The sequence below is a fragment of the Phyllostomus hastatus genome, unplaced genomic scaffold (assembly GCF_019186645.2).
Source record: "Phyllostomus hastatus isolate PE091 unplaced genomic scaffold, TTU_PhHast_1.1 phas_scaffold_501, whole genome shotgun sequence".
In the NCBI taxonomy this organism is placed as follows: domain Eukaryota; kingdom Metazoa; phylum Chordata; class Mammalia; order Chiroptera; family Phyllostomidae; genus Phyllostomus; species Phyllostomus hastatus.
In genome coordinates this window covers 38,868,756-38,889,153 of record NW_025334033.1, presented here as the reverse complement: position 1 = coordinate 38,889,153, position 20,398 = coordinate 38,868,756, and the positions used below count along the sequence as shown (strand labels likewise).

Here is a 20,398-nt window from a genome sequence, read left to right as displayed (position 1 = left end):
AGGTATGTTCATTTTGTAACTACATTATAGAAATGGGGGAAGATAAGTTAACAGCAGAATACAGCAACTAGATCTAAGATCATTTTAAAAAGCAGTGTTGAAAATTTATTAAGATTCTTAAAGAAATTTTAGAAATGTGAACAAAGCTCTATAAAATCTAGCTTTTATTCCAATCTCTTGTTTTTACCTGTCTCTCCTCTCAGGATTCCAACTTATTTTTGACCTACTTAGTGAGGTTTTGTCTGAAGATTCACTTATTTTTGTCAAAGAATCTTGATTATTCAAAATTTGTTCCAAGAGTCTTACGGTTCCTATAATAAGAGAAATACAGTATCATTTTTCGAGTACTACTTCATTCATCTTTTTTATACCATCTCACACATTTATACTAAATAAGCTTCTTATGGTGATGATCAACTCAATTCACTCTGTGATATAGGTTATAAATATACTCGTCAAATTAAACTAAATTTTATAACTCATGAAAACTATGGGTATAAGTTTAGGCCTGAATTTATTTCCATTACAGAAAAAATGAATTTGAAAGAAAAGTTTTTCTTCATAGCAACTATTAGTTGAATCTTCTCTTTAGCCTCATTGTTAATGAAACTACATAACTTTTATGTAGTGAATTTAGTTTTTTAAATATTTTATATTTTAAATTCCTTAAAACTCTTTAAATGTGTCCAAGACAAGACTTAAATGCATTTAAAGAGTACTAAGAATTGCCCTGGCTGGTATGGCTCAGTTGGTTAGAGCATCATCCCACAGACCAAGAGCTCACGGGTTTGATTCCCATCAGGGCACAGACACAGGATTCCATCCTGTGGGTTCCATCTTGAGTCAGGGTACATATAAGAAGGCAACCAATTGATGTTCCTCTCTCACACTGATGTTTCCCTCTGCGTGTATCTCTCTGTCCCTTCCTTCCTCTCTCTAAAATCATTGAAAAAATGTCCTTGGGTAAAGATTTTCAAAAAAATTAAATAATTCCAAGGATAAAAGCTTACACTTAACATTTTCACTTACTTTTACTAGAAGGACTATAGTTAAGGGTCTTAATTATTTCAGGTCAAAGTTAATATATGAACACTTTTTACAACTGAACACAGTAATTAATGTTAAATTTCTGAGCTTTATTATTGAAATTCATACCTAAAAACATAAGAAAACATTCTCTAAAATGATCACTAAAGCATTATTTTTTATTTATTAAAAGCAAAATTTGTTCATTAAAGGTTTAAGTAATAACCTGTAGAAGACAATCAGAATATAATCATAGTGTATATCTCTAACTCCTTCTACAAAGAATCTAAAGAAGCTTGATTTGCCCAGGACCTTTTAAAGAAAAATATTAAAAAGAGGGCCCATTTTAGTTACTATGATATAGGTCTAATAAAAGTAGTGTATGCTAATAATAATTGCTTTATTACCTGTATGACCTGATATTTCCATATTTTCTTTTTCTTCCACAGGATTTTCCTTCTTCGATATTTTATCATCCTTTGAAACAGGTATAGGAGCAAACCTGCGAGGTGCTGGTGTCTCCAAAGGAGATTTCTGTTTATCAAAACCTGTATCTTCAGTCTCTCCTGAAAGTGCTTTAAAAGAAAATAAATTTTACTCTTTAAAAAACTATAAATTGTAGAATGTTATTCTTCCCCATATTTTAAAAATAAAACCAAAAGTATACAGGACATACAAATTATTACCAAGTATAAAAAATAACTTTATCCTCACTAGAAATCAAAAGAAATACAGATATTTCATACTTACAGCTAATAAATAAAACAAATCAATATGGCACTGTTCAGCGCTAAGCTATGATGGAAGCAGCATAACCAGACACTGCTCGTGGTAATAAAAACTAGTAACACCATCTGGCACTAGGCATAGGAAGTACTAAACTCAACAGACTATCTTTTAGTCATTAAAAGTTAATACTATGAAAATAATTATGTAAATATGAGAAATACTTTTGGTATGCTAATAAAGAAGCAGTATCACCCTGGCTGGTATGGCTCACTGGATTTACCAGCAGACTGAGAAGCAAAGGGTCGCCCATTCAAGTCCCAGTCAGGGCTCATGCCTGGGTTGTGGGCCAGGTCCCCAGTAGAGGGCACATGAGGCAACCACACATTGATGTTTCTTTCCCTCTCCTCCATCCCTTCCCCTCTGTCCAAAAAGAAATAAACAAACTCTTTGGAAAAAAAAGAAAAGAAGCAGTATGAAGTTATATTTATGCTACAACTACAAGGACATAAAATTGTTGTATGCCCACAAAAAGTCAGAGAAAAATAGCTTAATTTAAATTTTTAATTTGCCCATTTAAAAAAATTTTGTTACTGTCACTAAAATACACAAAAAAACAATTCTGTATATAATCAATAAAACAAACACCTTTTTCCTTTAAAACTCAAATCTGAAGATAACAGAATTAAGAACAACTAATTCTCCACAAATGAGTGTAAAACAAGTGTCTACTTCTGCCCTAGCTAGCGTATCTTAGTGGATTGAGCACGGGCTCCGAACCAAAGTGTCGCAGGTTCAATTCCCAGTCAGAGCACATGCCTGGGTTGCAGGCCATGACCCCCAGCAACCGCACATTGATGTTTCTCTCTCTCTCTTTTTCCCTCCCTTCCCTCTCTAAAAATGAATAAATAAAATCTTAAAAAAACAAAACAAAACAAGTGTCTACTTCTATAGACAGTACATGGCTGGGTCATAATGAAATCTGAGTTCTGGCAGTAGCTCTGACACTTTTACTGTTGAAGCCAGATGACCTTGACCAGGCAAGTCATAACATTTCTGTGCTTCATCTTCCTACCCTCACAACTTAAAAATTGACTCGTTACTCCCCAGTAGTTTTGTAAGGACTGCTCATTTATTGTAAAACATAAAGCACCTAACAACTGTAAGGAATCTTTAATATGTATGTACTACAATAATGTTCTAACAAGTCAAATGCTGTGGATATTGTACCACATGGATCTGTGTATCATTAAAGGGATAACGCTTGATTCTCACTAACTTATTATTCAAATATCAATAATTTGGAACACATTTATTCATTTATTTTAAATTCCAAAGGCTTAATACACATAGGTTATGTATTCCTGTTATTATAAAGAAATTTTAAAAATCCCATTAAGACAGATAAACTTACATTATTAATTCTTTGGAACTACTTAGAAATAGTTTATAATTATATCAGGTGGTTTCTTTAACAACTTTAAGAAAAATAGTAAATATTCTGTTTGTGAGAGAACTGGAGAATTGATTATGTTTGATACTAAATAAGTAAAATAAAATGTTTCTAAATTTATAAGTGCTTCTGACAATCTATGAAGTTTATTAATTTAAAACCATAAAGTAGGACATGATCAAATTTCCAAATGACCTGAAAATTACATGACTTACAAAAAGAACTAATTTTATAAAACAAAGACATGACCAACAACCTAATAATACACCACAAAGGAAATTTATAGCTGACATTTTTAATTCAGAAAGAACTGCCTATTTTTACCTTGTCTGGAGCCAAGTGTGTTATGTGAAGATAAATCATTGCCACCAAGATTAGAATAGTCTGGTTTTACAGAAGAGTTTTCCACTGCTCTAGAAGGAAGCACAGTGACAGGTGGCAAACTGCTAGTCTTGAGTGCAGCACTAATGAAATGAGTCTAGAAGAAAATTATTTTATTAATTTCAAATATTATTTGAAAGGGTTAGATGACAAAATGCATTGAGATTTATTACAGGACTTAAAACAATTCATAAGGTTTAATAAACAATGAAAATACATACATTGCACACAACTACCCACTGTGACAGCGATGCCACGAGAAGGACACAGTATCCCAAAGGCCTGGAGGTAGCCTGGCTCTGTGGTGTGACCTTGATCATTTTATTTAACCATTCTCAACCTCAGTTTCCTCCTTTCTAATTCAGAGATGGCTCAGGGGGCACTGCTACAGGCTAGGAGATGACCTCTACTTCAACCATATAATTTAAAACCAAAACATCTCATCTTTTATATTCTGAATGATTTTGTTTAAAAAAAAGTATTAAAAACCATTTCTTTTAAGCACTCAAACAGCAGCCATACTTAGTAGCAGCAATAATATATGTGCTTACGTATAGGTGGAAACTACAGTGGTGACTGTTTTCAACATTATTTGTTAAAATATCTGAAATGTGTAAGTATTTTACCTAATAAAACTGATTTTAAAAGAGTTTTATGTCATGTAAAAAAAGCCTAAAAATATTCAGTTTCATAGAATTCTTATGAATGTGTAGCGATCTCACTACATAAAACAGATGAGAGAAACTCAATAAATTTCAATTCATTAAGCATTTATGAACTACCAATAAACCTAGTATGTCACTGACAGGTCAACTGTCTCTGTAATTATAAGCTTTATAAATAAAACAACTGAATTAGCAAAGATTCCAACTCTTCCAAAATCAGAAAGCCAATAAATTATGGGTTTATTAATGGAAGGATGGATGAATGGCAAACAGACATACGGTAAATAGGACCCTCTCTTTAAGAAATCAAAGTGCTTTCCAAATGTGCCATCTCATTTTGTCCAGAACAAAAACGTACAATATTTTCTAGGTAAGGAAATCAAGGCTCAGAGTACAGTTATTTGTAGACTAAGAGAACTCTCAGACCTACTCCCAGACTCTCAATAGATGACATGAGGCACACTCAATGTTAGTTATTAATGGAGTGCTTACTAAAACTTTATTTTGTATGCCTATAATAATTCCAATAAAAATACTATCTTAAACCACATGAAAACTCAAGACAAACTCATCAAGAAGTCTTAAAAATTACAGTAGACTAGTGTTTATGGTACTTTGTGATAATACAAAAAGCTATAATAAATTTATTTTTGTATGTTCTTCTAAATATAATATCTAAATTTAATTTTTTAAGTTTTAAAGTTGCACATTAATTAGAAAAAAAGTATATTAAAACCAATGCAGTTATAATGCTAGTCATTTACTCATTTGATAACAATAAAATATATAATAATAATAGTAATCATAATAATAAAGTACACTGAGTACCTGAATGCTGGATGCTATCCCAGGATCTGGAAATTCCACAAGAAATAAGAAACTATACTATTGGCTTTTTGTGAGGATAACTTCCTTTTATAATAGCTCAGTGCCTCATATTCAAAGACACTAAACACTCACTACATAAAATTGTTCATACTTTTAATTAGCTGCAGAAGCAAAATGTATACCGGGTGGTTCTCACCCAAAGGTGTGCATCAGAATGCTTAGAGAGCTTTCAATTCCCAGAGCCCATCTCAGACCTGTGGTCTCAGCATCTCTGAGAGGTACAGCATGTGCATGTATCTTTATAAAGTTCTCTAAGTAATGGTGATGCACATTCCCAGGCTAAGCGACACTGATGTAAAAAATAATCACAATGTGAAATAGCACTTTTAAAATGGTGTGAGGAGAAATATCACAAAAGCAAAAGCCAACTATAAGGAGAGGCCTTATAGAACTACTGACATTTGAACTAAAATGTGCAGAGTTCTCCACATAGAGGGAAAGAATGATGAACAAGCAATCATTGTTTAAGAACTAAAATTGTTACAACCTAATAAACTATTGCAATAATCAATGAGTATTAGCTTAGAATCCAAATGCTAAAAGACCATGGAATACATCCTGGCCTTGTTATAGATACCTGAATATCTATTTGTTGTTGCTGTAGTTTTTCAAGATGCCTAATGTGCTGCTCCATAAACACATTCATTTGCTTCTCATGATCATGACAGTGTCGCTTCTCATGTTTGTCCTGAATGTTTGCTTGCTGCTCTGTGACACGTTGTAACTGCTTATCAGTCTCCTGTAACTTATTCAGTAATTCTGTAACAGAATTGACCTTTGCTTCCAAATCACTCTGCACCTAAGACAATAAAAATATCAAAAGATATCAAAAATATGGTCAATTACTGGAAAGGTTATTTAAAAGTAATTGGTATTGAGAAATGATCAAACCAGATTTTTACCATCTAAAAATGATGATTTAATGCCTTTATTCTTACAATCACAGAAATAAAAGGCACAGCATAGCTATCCTTAAGTAGATCTTTTCTCTCATAAAAAAATACCAGATCTGCCATATGAGTTTTATAATGCCAGAAATAAAAGTACTTAAATGGAAATTAAAAAGAAGGAAATAACAAAACAAAGTAGCTTTTAATATTTCACAAATCTCAGGCTGTGTTAGGTCAGCAGCCTGGAGTTCCAGTCTTGGCTCTGCCACCCAGTAGCTCTACAACCTGCTGCTGCTCTAACCTGCATCTGTTTTCCCATTCACAAACTCAGGAGGTTGGCAGGGATGATTTCTAAGGCCACTCTTGCTCTAAAATAAGAATGGTAGAGTATCCCAGGTTGCCCAGGACTGCAAGGTTCCTGAAATGAGATCTTTTCGGCGCTAAAACCAGGGGTTAGCACTGGGTTCTCTAGTATTTTCATAGCAACCGGGGGAAGTCTCACAACTCCTGGGAGGCAATACACCAGCACAAACAAAAATTTTTCAAATGCAGAGCAACTAGAATGTCCCTAACCTAAAGTTGAACACAATCATTTCTAGAATCAGTTCCTAAAAATATTTCTGCATTTTACAAAGTAGTTAGGAATGAATATCTGAGCAGAAAAATATACTTTTATCAGAGGAGCTGCTGTTGCAATGGCGGCAGCAGTTGCTGCAGCCACAGTTGTAGCTGAATCGATGCAACTGGGTGAAGTTCTAGTCTCCTGAACAACAGCGTCCTTTTCTGTGCCTGCATCCTCTAAAAGCTGTACCTTTACTTCCTTAAAAACAGGCATGCTTTGAGCTCTGTAAATAAAAAGGGAACAAAAATATATTCAGTAAGATACCTTGAACCATTTAAAGAAAATACATACAGTGGTAATCTGCTACCAGTGGGTTTTCTTCTTTTTTTTTTTTAAGTAAATCACCTGGTTTTCCTAATCAGCATCCTTTCAGGAATTTGATTATTGAAATCTATAAAGGCTCAGGTCACTAAAGAAATAAGACACTTCCTTGAAGGCAGTGATATAAGACACACATGAAAAAGACATGGGCACAATAACAAAGATACATAATCAAGAAGTGCAAATTTAAAACATGCAGAAAAGGCTCTAAGAATTCAAGTACTAAGTTTTATTCCCATAGGAATAACCCAAGGAGGACTTTTAAATTGCTGAACATTTTTTTTGAATTGTAGCACCTTTAGCTTTAATTTTTCAAATATCACACAATTTCTTAAAACATGCACAAAACACACACTATTAAACAGCCTGAATTAAAGATGAGCCCACTAAGTTTGGCTTTCTGGCAGCTGGGAAAATAGCACTTAAGAGGGGGAAAGAGAACATCCTGGGGTGGGCTCAGACCACCAACCTTCCAGTGAACAGTGAGCATGTTGACTGCACCCCAGTACACTTGAAACCTATATAATCTTATTAACCAATGTCACCCCAATAAATCTAATTACAAATAAATTAAAATGAGCCCTGGCTGGCATAGCTCAGTGGATTGAGCGCGGGCTGCGAACCAAAGTGTCGCAGGTTCGATTCCCAGTTAGGGTACATGCCTGGGTTGCAAGACATGACCCCCAGCAACCGCACATTGATGCTTCTCTCTCTCTCTCTCTCCCCATCCCTTGCCTCTCTAAAAATAAATAAATAAATGATCTTTTTAAAAAAGATTAATATGGAAACTTTATTTTGAAAAAATTAATCAATTAATTAATTAATTAAAACGAGTCCAGCAAATTATATACATATTTGCAATAAGGTATTTAACTAAATACTAAAAATAAAAGACTGGTCAATGTCACTCTATATTTGGCCTGAACAAGACAATGAAATAAACCACTGACAAAACTGAGGAGCCCCTAGTAAAAGAATCTAAGTAAAATCAGTGGGAATGCACTCCATCCCCAGCGGCTGGATTTTCCCCCTGGATTTTTAAAGAAGGCACAGAGCAACTCTCCAACTTACTTGTCTTCGGTATTTCCTCATTTCTACTAAGAGCATCACTTTCCTGTCTCAAAATTTTGAAGTTATCTTGACTTCTCTATCCTCCGCTTAACCTTCTCATACCTACCTGAGTCATCAAGCTGTGTTAATTATTTCATCACAACCGCTGGAATAGTGTCATAGAATTATAAAAGTGGGGAGGCCGGGCAGTGAGCCAATTGGCCATCTATCCTGATTTCCCCATTTTACAGATGAAGAACTAGTAACAGCACTCAGGGCCCGACTCCCAGAGACCTTCCCAGAACACCTAGCCTTCTCCCTCAGAATGGCACTTCTTTCTTATTCTCTCTCCAGTAAAACACTTCATCACCTTTTGCTAACTGTTCTCACCTTCTTCCAGTTTTTACTTGCTTAAAAACTTCCCACACACATTTCTCCACCATTCAAAAATCTAAAATTATTCCTTATAGGCAACTGAATAAACTGATTTCTCCTGGCTGGCCTTCCACCTACTCCATGCTCTGGCCCTGCCCTTGCTTCCTAGATATACCTCCCATTACTTCACAAAACAACTCGGGAGTCACGCTCCTCACTTACTACACCACACCATTCCATAGCTGACTCCTTGCTTTTTGTCACTCTGTTCTCTGTTTTCTTCTACCCACTTATAACCTTCTCCTTTAAGATCCAACGTCAGCCTTACCTTTTAAAATAAACTTGTCCTTATAACACTTCCTCTCGATCTCTCCCTTAACTCCTTTTACATTTACTGCTTACATCACACAATTGATACTTGACAGTCAGCCATGCTAGGGTTTAAATGTCTGTACAGGATGGTTTAATAATATAGTGAATGCTGTGCTCTTTCCCGTAAGTTCTAATCACTGATTCCTCCATTTATGTACATATTTTCTCCCAACTAAGCTCTAAGTAACCTAGGGTGAGGGCAAGGAAGGAGCCTTCTTTTATGCCGAAGAGCAACTAACAAAGAACTAAGCACATAGCACGCACTCCATATACATATATTTAACTGAGTGCTGTGTTAAGAAAATGTAATTCACATATTCCCTCTCATTTCTGTGTGAATTCTGAGTATAACTTACCCTTTAAGATCTCTCATTCTAAATTAACAGGCTAACTGACCAACAAGAGAAATAACATTATAACAGTAGACATCAACTTCTTTTTAAAACATTTTATTTATTTATTTTTAGAGAGAGGGGAGGGAGGGAGAAAGAGAACGAGAGAAAGAACCATTGATTGGTTGCCTCTTGCACACCCCCAACTGAGGACCTGGCTTGTAATTCAGGCACATGTCCTGACCAGAAATTGAACCAACAACCTTTCGGTGTGTAAGCTCAATCCACTGAGCCACACCAGCCTGGGATAAACATCAACTTCTTTATAGGCTTTTAAATTTTATTTTTTCCAATTATCAAATTAATAAATATTCAATGTAGCAAATGTAAAAAGCTTCTAAGTGTAAAAAACTGGAAAATACACATAACTCTCCCATTCAGAAGACATCACCATATCTTGCCATGTATAACGCTCCCCTTTTGCCCAAATTTCTGAGAGAAAAACAAGGATGCGCGTTATACATGTGTATAATGATTGCATACCATGGGTATAATAATCCCATGCATAATGCACACAAAAACGTGGGTGTGCATTATACACAGCAAAATACAGTATTTCCTACTAGTATTTTTAAAAATCTTTTTTCTTCATTCCCAAATCCTGAATCTAGCAATTACCCCAATAATTTGCTGAAACTTCTCTCACCAAGGTCACTAGTAAGTCTTGCTCAATTCAATGGCCATTTTTCAGTCCTTATCTTTTTTTTACCTCTGAGCAGCATATCAGACTTAGAACCTCTTTGCCCTTGGCCTTGTTAACACCATACCCCTTACGACTCTGGACAAACTTTCTGAATACCAATCAATAGCTACCTTGCTATCTCTGCATATCTCTTAAGAGTTTTGGTTTCCTCGGTCCTATCCTATGCCATCTTTCTTCTCACTCTCACACTCTTGAGTCACACCATTTCCAGAGCTTGGACTACCATTTACATACTGATGACTCCGCATATGGATTTCTAGCTTAGATCCCTTTTATAAACTTGACCTTTATATTCAATTTCCTACAGGACATTTTTCACCTATACAAGGTCTATCTGGAAAAAGTCCAGCCATTGTTACTATAATGAGAATGGTTTGCACCACATTGATATAACCCGGCAGCCAAGGAGAGTGGACTGGAATGCACGTGCATGAATAATGACAACTTCACTGTACTACTAGTCAGTGGGGCAGTAGACATCTTTGAGTGAGCAAGTGTACTGTGTGGCCGTCATACTCAAAATGACTGAGGAAGTAGAGCAATGATTCTGCATCAAATTTTGCGTGAAGCTTGCAGCTATGGGCAACTGGTGATTGATTGATAGCTTCACCATGACAACACATCCACTCATGCATCACATCTCATGCAGAGTTTTTTGGTGAAACATCAAATCACCCAGGTGACTCAGCACCCCCCCCCACCACCCCCCGCTACAGCCAAGTCTTGGAGCCCTGTGACTTATGGCTTTTCCCAAAACTAAAATCACCTTTGAAAGGGAAGGGATTTCAGACTGTCCATGAGATTCAGGAAAACATGATGGGACAGCTGACAGCAACTGAAAGAACTGTGAGGTCCCAAACTGCCTACTCTGAAAGGGACTGAGGCATCTTTGACCTATGCAGTTTCTTATATCTTGTATCTTCTTCAATAAATGTCTCTTTTTCATGTTACATGGCTGGATGCCTTCTGGACAGACCTGGTATGTCTCATAGGTCCCTGCCCATATCCAAAATGAAATTTATTCCTCCAAGGATTTTTCTCAAGGGTTCCCTTTCTCAATGACTAATACTAATAACCATGTACAAAAGCCAGAAATCTCGATTCATCAATTCCTATCACTTCTATCTCCAAATATCTTCCAACTCTGTCTACTCCTCTCCAACAGAGCATGATTCCCACCTTCATTCCATCACTGCTCAATGTATTCAGGACAAATCTAACCTACCTCTCAAAGAGGTACTTGGAAAACGTATAGCCAATTGGGTTCCTATACTACAGTCCAGCCCATTTCCAATCTGTTCTTTGATATAACTACCTGAGTGAGCCTTTAAAACTTTTAAAAGATTTGCCATCTTTCTTAAAGTTCAAACTCCTTAAAGGAGTTCATAATCTGGCCCCTTGCTTACCTGTGCAGACACATTTTAGAACATTTTCCCTAGTTCTGGACACTCTGGCCAGACTCTTCATTCCTAAACGTCTCTAGTCTATTACCTTTTATTATTATAGCTTTGGAGCATATTATGCTATCAAATAAGGCAGAATTTCCATCATTCCATTTTTATTCCTCCAAAATTAGCTGTTTTTAACTGTGTATTCTATATGTATCTATTCTTAACTGTCTGTATATACATTTTCAACTGCATGTCCTTCTAGGTAAATTTTAGAATCACTTTGCCAAATTCCATTTACCATTTTCAAAAAAAAATTAATATAGACTACAGAGAAATTTATTTCTTCCAACATAATTTAAACGTCTTTTAACCCAACATAGTTCTCATTCAACTATCATTCCCCACATTTGCAATTATCTTCTCAGAAGCCCTTCCTACACTTTTTCCCTTTTCTAAAAAAAGCCCTGGCTGGTGTGGCCCAGTGGATTGAGCGCAGGCTGTGAACCAAAGGGTTGCTGGTTCCATGCCCAGTCAGGGCACATGCCTGGGTTGTGGGCCAGGTTCCCAGTTTGGTCCACATAAGAGACAATCACACACTAACGTTTCTCTCCCTTTCTTCCTCCGTTCTCCTCTCTCTAAAATAAATAAATAAATAAAATCTTTAAAAAATTGTATTTAAAAAAAATTCTGTTCATTTATCCTGAAATGGGGAGATAACTACTGTCTGTTGACAGATAAGAGCAGTGTTCACAGTTACCTCTTACTGTCTGCTGGTTTATGAAAACTCCCTCTCAGATCTGTAAGTTCTAAGAAGTCTAAGGGATTTCAGTTCAGGGAGTTCTGACTTAAAGGCAAGTTGATAAACTCCCTATTGTAGTGACAAGCAGACACTACACTGGAGGACAGTTAGATAAAAGTGGTAATCCCTTTCTGTCTGAGTTGGAAGTAATTCACAATTTTTAGTTCAAGTACAAAATTTAGGAGACTGCACTACCCCTCATGCCCTTTTCTTATATATTTACAAACCCCAGTATACAATATCCTATCCAAATTACTTTCCTAACCACCAAATCACATACTGGGAATTGCAGACTGAACAAATGCAAAGAGAAAAAACACGATGAGGCCAAAAACCAGCTGTGAAACTCTGGCAGGCTTACATCACACCTTTGTAGTTTAGAGATAGTATTTATTCTTGTTAGTCCAATATTTTCCAACTATAGAATGTATATTATGGATAACTAAGTGAAAAAGAATAATATCTTTATTTTAGTACTTGCGTATTTATTTTAATTGTATTATTAGAAATAATAATCTCCAAACTTCAGAACTAATACAAAATTTCCTTCCTGAATAAAGGGAGAGTTCAAAAGTAAAAAATTTTTCCTATATTCCAAAGGTTTTTCCATGCTGCTCTGGGTCAGGAGTAGAATACATATAGCCTAGGAATATGATTCTCATTCCATCTCCACTAATGACAAAAATAATGAAAACTGCCTCCAGAGTAGTGGATGCATTCTTTCATGTTTATCATGGTGCTATTGACAGGGCTGGTTTTGTATTTTACTGGTATCTAAGATAATGTTGAGAGGGACCATTTAAGCAGAATAGCAGCTATGGTCTCCCTTCCCTCCATCCAGATACTAAGCTTATCCCTTTCCTCAAATCTTGACCAGGAAAAGTCTAAACATCCTTGGATGGTAAATAAGAGGCATGCTGTATCTGGAACTACCTGACCACTGCTACGAGTGATATAGTGATGTGATTAAGAGCACCGGCTATATCTATAGCCCGACTGCCTGTGTCTGAATTCCAGCCAAGTGTCTACCTGCTAAGTGACATAGGGAAAAATCAATCTCTTTGTGCCTCAGTTTCCTCATCTGTAAAATGGAAATTCTGTAAAATTTGGATGGTAATGGGATCTGTTTCGTTAGATTTTGTGAGTATTAAAGAAGTTAATTTGCATAAAATACTAGAACGGTACCTCTCCTATAATAACCCTTAACAGCTATTGAATACTTTATATGTGCCAAGTACAACGAAAAATGCTTTATATATATTATCATACAACACGTTTCACACCTTGCAAAGAAAGTTTTTCCTATATCCAAAGCAAATGAAGCTGATTTTAGAAAACTACATAAAAATACAACAAATGGCCCATCTATTTTCTCTAAGTGAAACTTACTTTTGTTTTAAAACTGCTCTTAGAGCATCTTTCTGTCCCGTGTTGTACTGGGAAATAAAGATATCATTTGCTGCAAAATAAAAACATAAAAATATATTTCAGAGTCCTGAAAATGTGTTAAATTTTAATAAGCTACTCAAAAAAAAACTTAACTTAAAGAATACTTAAGAATTCAGCAATAGGATTTCACAATTTAAAAAGGACAAGACACAAGTGACTAAATAACAAGTCACAGCCTGAGACCTAAGGGGGAAAATTGTATCAAAAACACCTTGGGCCAAATTAGGAGCATTTACTGAAACTCTAAAGAGAAAACTGTTTAAAACAGAGTAAAACTAACTTCTTAAAAAAAGTCATTAAATAAAAGTTTCAAAGCACATTTTTAAGCTACTATTTTACCAAAGACTATCTAAAACCTGAAATCAGAATTTATAAACGGGCTTCTAGTACCAAACCTATGCAGTGGTAAAGGTAATAGTAAAATTACCTTTACTATTGCAAACCCTTTACCGAATTTTAGAGATTCTATTAATAGCTTAATTTAGAAGGAAAAACTAATTAAAATAAAAATAAGAAAAAAAACTACAAGACTGCTTAATGAATGTCTAAAAATCAATAAATCTTAAGATTTATTCTATAAGAATATTCTATAAGAATATCTAAAAATATTTAAAATTCTATCCTTATGAAGGAAATTCTGACATGTTACAATGTGGATGAACCATGAAAATATGCCAACTGAAGTCCATCACAGAAGGTCAAATATTGGATGATTCTGTTTAAATGAAGTAGAGTGCAGTTCACAGAGACAGCTTGTGCTCAGAATGGCAGTTGCCAGGGACTAGAGGGAGTGGGGAATGGAGAGCTGGTGTTCCTGCGTAGTACGGAGTTCAGCTGAGGAAGATGGAAAGTTCTGGAGATGGATGGTGGTGAGAGCTGCCTAACAATCTGAAAGCGCTTAATGCCACAAAACTGTATGCTTAAAAATGGTAAATATGGTAAATTTTACAATATGTAACTCAAATTTATCCTTTTACCTTTTTGTCCACTGTTCTCTTCTGTTTCACCCAAAGGCAATCCTTGTACTGCAACATCTTTAGAAAAACCCTTTAGGATATGAAAGGAAGAAATGAAGGGCTAAATAAACTTTACAGTTTATTACTTACCAAGTGCTATTTAATAGCCATGTGACTACTGTTTTGGGAGCACAGGCCTGCGTGCTTTATACACTTAAGTCCCAGCACCACCTCATTGCTTAAGTACCCTGAAGCTACTCAAGGGTTTGTTGAATGAATTAGTGAATTGTCAGATAAGTGAATGAGTAAATTAACAAGCAAGCAACTGTGGCCCTAAAATTCACCTTCATACCCCAATTTGCTACTTCTAGCAGAGAAAATTATGTAACATCTCAGTTGCTACTGTTAAAAGTGGAAATCTGATTCCCAGTGAGTCTAATGGAGTACACAAGGATGGCCAATGCATGCATAAAATCACAAATTAATCACAGCATTCTTTGTCAGTGAGTTTGTGATCACTGATCTTAGAAGGCTTCCCTATATAGGTCATACCTACTGACAAATAGCTTTCTGTTCACATGTGCAACTTCATCTCTAAGATTCTATTCATTGCTGAGATACCATGACTTTTTAAGTACTAGATGCATTCAACATTGCTAATCATTTGCCTAGACATACCTTTTTTTCCCTGCTACATCATTAAAGGGAAAAGAGAAAGTTATAAGAGAAAACTGATTCCAGTTATTGGTTGATAACAAGTGTTAACTTCCTAAAAAAAGCCAATGAGATTAACTATCTCAGTAGAAGACATCTGGGAAGTTAATATAAAGAAGTCATACAAATTAGTAAGAAAAAGCATAGCACATAAATATGTAATTTACAAAAGAATAAATATAGATGACCATATACATCAAAAAAATTCTGCTTCATTAATAAAATACAAAATAAAACAATGGGATGCTTTTTACATGTCAAAGATTTTATTTTGCTTAATTTTAATGCTCTGTATTGGTAAAAGTGGGAGGAAATAATTCTACTAATGACCTTGCTAGAGAGAATATATTGGTAAAGTCTTTCTGGAGGCAATTTATAAACATTATAAAAATTGTGCATATCCTTTGATCTGATCATTTTACATCTAGAAATTAATCCTAATGAAATGATACAGGATATACACCAGAATATTCATTACATGGTTGTTTACACTATAAAAAATTGGAGAAAAAAACTTTAATGTCAAATGATAGACATGAACAAAAATTCTGTGAAACCATTAAAAATTTCTAGAAAAAAAATGACAAAAAATATCCCTAAAACTACTTAGTTAGAAAAAATATCCTTAATACTACTTAGTTATAAAACAGGATGGTCCCATTTCATAATATATATCCACACACAGAAAAAAAACCCTTCAAAATGTTAACAGTTGTTGATTTTAAGTGTTGGAATTTTTTTTATTTTTGCATATTCTGCAATGAATTTTTTTTCAGTCTTTATTTTCCTTCTATACATGTATAAGAATAGCTCCAAACAGGAAAAGAAATACCTTATCTTCTGGGAATAGGGAGAAATAGGTGTTAATAGGAGCATTTATAAATGTGAACATATCACATTTTCTCATTAAAATAGCATGGCCAACTCAATCCACACTGTAATCTTAGTACTCATTTATGAACAAAAACATGATGCAAAGAGACTGCCATCTGTGTTCATGTCAAAATGATAATGAGCTAGGTTTGTTTTGCAGGCGTATTTCACATTAGACAAATCTACACAAAACATGCTGTGAGCCCATGTGAAATGTACCAGAATCCTGCCTGATCATCTTCAGGACAAATGACATCCATTTATCCACAAATATATATTACCAGTCTATCCATACATGTGGAAAATTATTTAGATAATAAAATTCAAACAGCATTAACAATTAACTAAGGCCTGCTCAAAAAAGAAACCAAAAACACCAACTCCAAGGCTAACCACCAACTCAGGGACCAAGTACAACACATAATTATATATTTTTACTCTGAGTGTTTGATAAAATTGACAGAAGTTTCATTTTAATTCTTAGTTTATCAGCTTCAATTTTCAAAATATTGTGAAACTCTCTTCTTTATAGACTTGATAAGTTGATAATATTTATGTCAGCATTATGATTAGTGGTCAGTCTAATTATACTGTATCATCAAAACATTGTATGTATCATCAAACATTTTCAGCATTATAAGTAAAGAAATTAACATGAGAATTTAATGTTTTTGTTTCTTAAAGACCTCTAAAAAACCCCCATAAAAGACCTCATAATAGTTTGTATGATGTATAATCATACCTCATGTTGTTACCATTCCTTTACCTTTATATAAGTTCTCTGGTTCAGACTATCTTTTCCTTAAACAACAACAGCTTTCTTTTTTTTCAGTTATAGTATTTCTCTCTGTGGTCATTATCTTACTGATGTGTATTTTTGATTCTATGGAAGGCCTTCTGGTTAATGTCTCAAACACTAAGTCACAACTGCTGTATATCAGACATTTTTCTTCATAAGTGAAATTTAAATAAAAACAAGGCCTGTTCCTAATCAAACATAATTTCAGTACACATTATTTGACAATACTGAAAATTTTAATGTGAACATAATTGAGAATCTTTTGCTTACACTTTCTGACACAGGGAAATTTTTTAATGGAGGCTGGTGATAATTTCTAGCAGAAGCTAAGTCTGATGGACCTACCAAAACAAAGAAATCAATTTTAGTGATTTTCAAATCAGAACATTACATTTAGAAACTGTACAAGCATGAATCAAGAACTATAAAGTCCATATTAATGCAAACTTAAATTGGAAGCCATTTTTCATGCAAAAAAACTTAGGAAAACAAAGTTTTTACAGCTCGTATTTTGGGAAATATGGGTCAGTACTGACAATCAAGTGAAATAAATATAAAATGTTTTAAAAGATATCATTACACTGTTAGATTTGGACTAACTCGGACAGAATCACTTGTCCTAAGTAAAATATGTACATAATATAAAAGCCGGATTTAACATGAGGCATATGATATGTACCACCACCCCGCCCCCAAAGCAGCATTATAAAAGCATTTTTGTTTTTGCACATATATTCATTAATTTGATTCTAACAACTACCCGTGAATTGGGTAAAGCACATCTTATCTTCCTTTTCACAGATCTCCTGACAGGTTAAGTGAATTGGAACGTGGAAGCCATCAAATGGCTAAGTTGTACTTTTCTACTGTGCCAAACTGGATATCATAATTCAAACACAAGGTAGGGTATTTGGTAAAAAGCCCTAGTGATAAAAATAAGCTCAGCATTCAAGTAAAGTGTGTCTATCACAAATGTGAATATGAACAGTGTACAAAAGCCACACAAAGAAAAAGCACAATAGGAAATGTTCAAGTTTCATTCATTACATCTGTCCGATACTATTAGATGCGGATTGTGCCTGGCCATTTTCCCAGGGAAAATGGTGAGTTTCACACATCTGTACAAACTAGACATACATTAAAAATCCTCTAAATTTTGAAACACAGAAAAAACTAAATGAAAATAAATATTAAAGATTTCAAACATGAAAACTGGAAACACTATTTGGCATCACATACCACGTAACGTTCCATTCAAGCTATTTCCCGTTCTAAAAGGAAGACGTTTATTTGCAGACAACGCTGGAGGAACACAGGACGACTGCTCTTTCAGCAAAGCCAAATTATCTCCCTGATTTGGAGAAACTACCTCACGAAGCCTCTTCACTGGTATTTTAACCTTTTTCTCCTTTTCCGGGCTAACCTCAGGAACTTTCGTATTAGTGGTAATAAAACTAGTCTCGTAGTTCTGAATAGAACGTTTTCCTGGGTCCATGAAACTTCAGAACAGCTTTAAGGACTGGGGAGGAGGTGGGATAAGAAGCAAGGCGGGGGAGGGGGTGTGATAGAGAAAACGTGAATTTCAAGTAATTTTGAAATATGCAGTCATCAACTTTTAAAAAGACAACGTCTAAACAGAATATTCGCAAAGCTAGACATTTTAATTTCGGTTTTAATCCAGCATAGAGACTAGAGCACCATTTTTACCCATTAATCCCACTCAGTCTACTAATGCACCATGCCAATCAATCTGAAAACGAGGATATCAAGAGAACGGCTGCATGAGCAATAATAACGGTAACAGTACATTCCCCAACCCGAGAGCTGTCGGCAAGGCAAAACCAAACAGATGTGGAGGCGGAGTTAAGATTTGTTGAGAAAAGGGAGCCAAGCGGGTAAAACCCAATTGCTATTTTTTAAAAAACATCACCCACGTAAGAAGCTTAATAGCTTTCTTCTGGCAATGAGTCTCACACAAACCCCCAGTTGCAACCGCCGGACTCATGAATTCACCCCTCCAAGTCTCCAGAACGCCCGAATACCGCACAGCTTTCAAACAACAGCTTCAGTTGCCCGCGGGTCAACACCCACTTCCTTTTAAGCCCGCCCTTTAGATGCAACACGCATGCGCACCTAGAAAATTGTCCGAAACAACCAACCAAAAATCTAAATAGTCTCAGGTGCTCCCCCTATCCCTTTCCGGGCGGAAACAAACGCCTAACGTTAGAGGCTTAAAACAGGTGTGAATTTTTTTTTAAGGCAGTACATTGCCCTACTAGACTTAAACTTTGGATGAAACCCGAAGGAGACTCATCGAAGACCTACAGAGCTCCTGACCTAACTGGTAAAACCACTCGCATTGATTAGGGACTGTTTACTGCGTAATTCCTGGAGACCGTTGGGGACTGAAATTAAGTAAATTAGTCTTTCAAAGGTTTCGGCGGATTCGGGTTACTGTTGGCGAGGAAATTATGAATGGGGAGCTCTATTTGAGGAGATAATCACAAAAATTAATTTCTGGGAATTTTAGAGTTATGGGCTAATATAGGCTTTTTTCTCTAAAGTTCTCTTCGTTATAACGAATCGGCGTCAAAGGGTCTGAGGGCTGCTTGACAACGCTGCTCCCACGTGTTCTTTGCCATCCAGCGGCTGCGCCGCTCGCCGTGACCCCGACTCTCTTGCCCCTGGACTCGACTGGCAGCGCAGCCCCCCCAGCCTCGTACTGTTGTCGGAAGCGAGAGCCTGTGCTTAAGTATGGTCTCTTTTCTCTGCCCTGAGAATCCCGGGTTCCCGGGCGGGGGGCGGCAGGCTACGCTCCAGAAAGGTGTCAGGTCTCTGAATGAGGCCGCTGCATATTCGTGGGGCTGTGGAGGGCTGCGGAGCCGGGCAGCGGGTCATCCACCCCCCCAGAGCAGGTTTGAGACCTGCCTGGCGACCGTGTCACTGGGGCTAGGGTCGTAATTTGAGGCTCTGAGGCACACCAACCTGGGTTTGAGGAGTTAGGGTCTTGTTCTGAGACAGTGAGACAGAGGCATCCACGCCTTGACCTTGAGCTAAGAGGCAGGAAGAGCCTCCTTTAACTGAAAAATCTACTCTGGGTACTTACTGCAGGGCCAACATCTTTACCCGATCTCATTTTCAAGGACACACTACTTAGACGATTCCCTTTAGGCGATTCGAGAGGCTTTAGAAAAGATCAAAGCAAAAAATGTAACCTGATGTAAAAGCTAAGTAACACATTTTAGGTTTACATCTCATACTGTCTGCTTTCATAGAAGAAATCCTAGAATTAAAAAATACCTTAAGGTCTCAGCTTTAGAAAACCTTTTAATTCTTTGCAAATTATGTCTTATTTCAGTTATATTTCCTACTTCATTACTGGGCTCTTAGGTAGTTAGTACCTGCTTGTTCACAATTTGCTTTATAATATAGGTGAATTAAAAGATAAGATGACAATGTCAGAGCTGTAAGAAACTTTGGAGACGATTTAACTCCCTTATTTTCTAGGTGTACCTTAGATGTGAAAGAAGTCTCTAAGGTGTGAGCATAGGCA

The 20,398-nt window shown here is 35.9% G+C and overlaps 2 protein-coding genes across 11 annotated transcripts in view; one reads left to right on the top strand and one right to left on the bottom strand.

The window, feature by feature from the left end:
• The window catches only part of KIAA0586 (KIAA0586 ortholog), a 91,971-nt gene extending 73,030 nt beyond the window's left edge, over window positions 1-18,941 (bottom strand). For 3 of the 6 annotated variants that reach the window (XM_045822183.1, XM_045822186.1, XM_045822184.1), the window contains exons 1-10: window positions 18,780-18,940; window positions 18,085-18,364; window positions 17,116-17,186; window positions 14,481-14,550; window positions 13,444-13,513; window positions 6,700-6,874; window positions 5,717-5,938; window positions 3,530-3,683; window positions 1,434-1,601; window positions 188-311 (exon numbers count right to left, since the gene is read on the bottom strand). In XM_045822183.1, the coding sequence (XP_045678139.1) occupies window positions 188-311; window positions 1,434-1,601; window positions 3,530-3,683; window positions 5,717-5,938; window positions 6,700-6,874; window positions 13,444-13,513; window positions 14,481-14,550; window positions 17,116-17,186; window positions 18,085-18,340 (1,310 nt within the window). In that variant the 5' untranslated portion in view covers window positions 18,341-18,364; window positions 18,780-18,940. Of the gene's footprint in view, window positions 1-187; window positions 312-1,433; window positions 1,602-3,529; window positions 3,684-5,716; window positions 5,939-6,699; window positions 6,875-13,443; window positions 13,514-14,480; window positions 14,551-17,115; window positions 17,187-18,084; window positions 18,365-18,779 lie in introns of all 6 variants that reach the window. The other 3 variants (XM_045822185.1, XM_045822187.1, XM_045822188.1) reach the window with 2 other exon arrangements.
• Window positions 18,942-19,030: 89 nt separating this feature from the next.
• Window positions 19,031-20,398, top strand: part of TIMM9 (translocase of inner mitochondrial membrane 9) — a 17,439-nt gene continuing 16,071 nt past the window's right edge. For 3 of the 5 annotated variants that reach the window (XM_045822194.1, XM_045822190.1, XM_045822191.1), the window contains exons 1-2: window positions 19,031-19,189; window positions 19,410-19,597. The gene's annotated coding sequence lies outside the window, so the exon portion shown is untranslated. The remainder of the gene's footprint in view (window positions 19,190-19,409; window positions 19,598-20,398) is intronic. The other 2 variants (XM_045822196.1, XM_045822193.1) reach the window with 2 other exon arrangements.